Source organism: Octodon degus, unplaced genomic scaffold (genome assembly GCF_000260255.1).
Source record: "Octodon degus isolate 3935 unplaced genomic scaffold, OctDeg1.0 scaffold00007, whole genome shotgun sequence".
In the NCBI taxonomy this organism is placed as follows: Eukaryota; Metazoa; Chordata; class Mammalia; order Rodentia; family Octodontidae; genus Octodon; species Octodon degus.
In genome coordinates this window covers 23,517,400-23,521,127 of record NW_004524583.1, presented here as the reverse complement: position 1 = coordinate 23,521,127, position 3,728 = coordinate 23,517,400, and the positions used below count along the sequence as shown (strand labels likewise).

Here is a 3,728-nt window from a genome sequence, read left to right as displayed (position 1 = left end):
AGTTTCAAATCAAATCAAAAGTACAGTTTCAACAAATAATACACTGCATATATTCTTCTTAGTGGTTAATTGCTGTACAAGATGCAGACTTGTGAACATGCCCTCTTTTTGTAGTATATTCCAATATCAAAGAAGGGCCAGCCAAATAGCTCAGTGGATTAAAGAGCCTGCAAGCAGCCTTAGGGGCTGGGGGATCGATCCCTGGGCCTGCCATGCTGGCATGTTCCTGTAATCCCAGCTCTTGGGAGGCTGTAAACAGGAGAATCACTACAAGCCTGATCTAGTAGTGAGACCCTGAATACCCTGTAGACCCCTCCCTAAAATACAGGAAAAAAAAATGATTTCTAAAAGAGCTGGCCAGATACCTCAGCAGATTAAAGCGCCTGCTTAGGCAGACAGACGCAGGGACCTGGGTTAAATCCCTGGCATGCTCTGCCAGCCATGCCCCAGGGGTGCTGAGACGGTGATGGAGACTGAGGGTGGTGGCACAGGCCTGTAGTCTCAGCACTTGGGAGACTGTAAACAGGAAGGATCACTATGAGTCTGATCTGTGTAATGAGGCCCTGAACACCCTGTACTAAATGCATAAAAAATTTTTTTAATTAATAAATACATTAAAGAGAAAAAAAGATTTCCAAAACAAAGCTGGCATTAACTGCCTTCTGCACTGTTTGCACAAACAGGCACCCAGAGAAGTTGCTATCAGTGAAGTGGTCCCTGATGGCCACCAGGGCCCATCCTATGTGTGGACTTTTGAAAGTGTAGCACTTGGGGGTTCAGGGAGATGGCTCAGTAGAATAAGTGCTTCCCTGGCAAGCGCCAGGGCCTGAGTTCAATCCCCAGTTCTGCCAAAAAAAAAAAAAAAAAAGTGTAGCACTTGGTCCTGTTGTGCAGTTGTTCTGCACAGTGTGTTGTACAGGCTTGCACACAGACGACTTGTGTGACATTGCTCATACTAGTGAAAACCAGAAACATCTGAAATGTTTATTAATGGGGAAATTATACTCTATTTATATTAACATAGTGGATTCTGGACACGGTTACAGGGAATGAACTCTGGTGGTTTGCAGTCAGCATGAGTACATCCCAAGAGGTAACATTTTTGAAAGGAAAACAGCTTAAAACATTTGTAGAATATAAACTTTTAAAATCAGCTAGTAGTTATATATTTATATGCATTTACTTGAAAATGTTCATAGTCTTTAAATCAATGTGGAATTGATGGGCAGGAGGGGATAGGGGATATAGCTCAGTGACACAGCGCCTGCCCGGCGAATGCAAGGTCCTGAGTTCAGTTCCCAGTACCAAGAGAAAATGGAATTGATTCTTACATATTTAATATTTTTCTAATTTATATAACGTATACTTAACCTTTCATATACACAGTGTGTTTATTATTAGAATACATTTTCTCTTCCAGCTTGTGAAATGCTTAGTTTTTTGCCCCTGATATGCAACAAATAGTTATTTCTGTTCATTATTGACCAAAGGAGAGGGTAGAAGGAGTTATGGATCAGTGCTAGTGGTGCTCCCAACTTGGAAAAATCATATGACAAAATAAAAGAAGCTTCAAGAATGATGTCTTCTTTTTAAATTTGTTTTAGGTCTCCTCCTGCCTGGATCTCATTACTTGGGCCGTTTTCAGGATCGGTTAATCTGGATAATGATTCTAGAATGTGGCTATACTTACTGCTGTGTTAACATCAAGGTCAGTGTGCGTGTGCATCTTACCTAGTATTTATAGTTTATGTGTAAAATTTTACTTGTTATGTGCACATCAGACAATAGCTCAATTAGAAAGAATGTTTCTTTACCTGTGAAGACTCCTTGCAATTTTTAAGGTATATTTCAGTATTATATTGAAAGATATTTCAATATATTGTGCATACTGGTAGCTGAATCATGTTGATTGTATACCAAAATCTGCCTTCCTGCTTTTCTTTCCACTCCTGCTCTTCCTGTGCATGGCAAGTTGAACATCTCAACAATGGGAATCAGTCACATTTTCAACTCCTTCATCATGTATGTAATCATTCTCAGCCTGATACAAACTGTCTTCTCACCTCACTGCCCCTACTTACTGTACCCAATTGTGCCCTTCCATGAAGAGGAAAATGCCTTGTTGGAGTTGCTTATTATCATCTTCAGTATGTCCTCCCCTTACTGCAGGCTTCTGATGCTGTCATTCCGGCAGAACTGTTCCGGCTCTCCCTTGACATTTGCATTGCTCAGTCCTTCTGGCTGTCCTCAAGTCCGCCTTGCCTCGCAGCACTCAACAGGGCTTCCTCGCATTCTCCTGCTGTACAGCCGCCCCTAGTGGGTGGCATCTGCTGCTGCTTTCCCTTTTCTTTACATCGCAGTGTCGCAGAGCCTAATCATCCTTGAAGACAGTGCTAGGTGTCTAGCTGCTCAAGCCAACTTTTTGATTTCGTTACCCAGTGTTCATCTGACAGGAAATCCTGCTGGCTGTGCACTCAGCTGTATCCTGTATATGCCATTTTCACTGCCCCTGACTTCAGCTCCCTTGTCTCCTCCCCAGATGATTGCAGCAGCAACTCAGTTGCCAACTGGTTTCTCACTGTTGCCCCTGCCATAATTGTAAACTACAACAGCTTTTAAATGCAGTTCACGCGAAGGATTACTTCCTGCCACGCATCTTTCTCTTCATGGGTGTGAAGGCCCTAAACAATCAGGCTTCCTGTTCCCTGCTGGGCTTCTCATCCTTTCTGGCCTGGTGGCTGTTCCCTCTGCCTGCAGACTGTTTCTTCAGCCAGCCACAGTCACCAGCCCCCTTGCCACCTTCAAGTCTGTGTCAAACATCCGCTTCTCTGGCTGGTCTCTGGCCAACATAGTGAAAATGACAGTCTGTCGCTGCCAGGCAATCCCAAACAGTGGCTTGCCACACTTTTTCCTTATTTTATAGTACACGCTTTCTAACAAACCAAGTCAATTAGTTTTATGACTGAATACCCTTATCCCTTAGTGTCTAATGGAAATATCCCAGGTACTTGGACCTGTTGTTTTTATTCAGGAATAAAACAAAGCCCGATACAATGCCTGGTGCCAAACAAGCTATTAAGAAATAGTTGTTATATGAATGAATGAGTGAATTTTATGTCTTAGCACAGATTTGATGAAATTCTTGCTGATCAGAAACCTGTCCTTTGGAAGCAGTGGTCTGAAAACGTAGGCCCCAGATGAGTAGCATGAGAAAATGTAAAAGACCTTTTGCTTTTTGTGGGAGTGTCCTGCTGTGTAGTTCATAGTGGCGGTAGCTCACTGTGTTGTTCATGCTGCCCTGGAACCCAGCGATCCTCCTATGTCTGCTTCCTGCGTGCTGGGATCACAAGTACTCCAGCTTGTGTGGCTGAAATGAAATGAATGAGCCTTCATGTGGACCTAGCAGTTCAGAAACAGGCAGGCTGGCGGTCAGCGTTTAAGCATCTTCCCCAGGGTTCTGGCTCACCTAAGGCTTGACAACCTCTGCTGTAGACTGGGCTGCATAGGTCTAACGATTATCACGCAAACGATCAAGGAGATATATATTTTTTTCTTTTTTTTTTTTTTCAGAACCAGGTATTGAACTCAGGCCCTTGCACTTGCCAGGGAAGCACTTATTCCACTGAGCCATCTCCCCAGCCCGATCAAGGATATATTGATTGCTTAATTTTTTTTTAAACATTTATTTATTTATTGTGTGTGTGTGTGTGTGTGTGTGTGTGTGTGTG

General features: G+C 43.1%; 1 protein-coding gene and 1 pseudogene across 1 annotated transcript in view; both read left to right on the top strand.

The window, feature by feature from the left end:
- Positions 1-3,728, top strand: part of Pcnx4 (pecanex homolog 4) — a 46,620-nt gene that overhangs the window by 14,353 nt on the left and 28,539 nt on the right. The window contains exon 6 of the mRNA XM_023701635.1: positions 1,605-1,708. Within this exon, the coding sequence (XP_023557403.1) occupies positions 1,605-1,708 (104 nt within the window). The remainder of the gene's footprint in view (positions 1-1,604; positions 1,709-3,728) is intronic.
- The window catches only part of LOC105743488, a 9,963-nt pseudogene continuing 8,222 nt past the window's right edge, over positions 1,988-3,728 (top strand).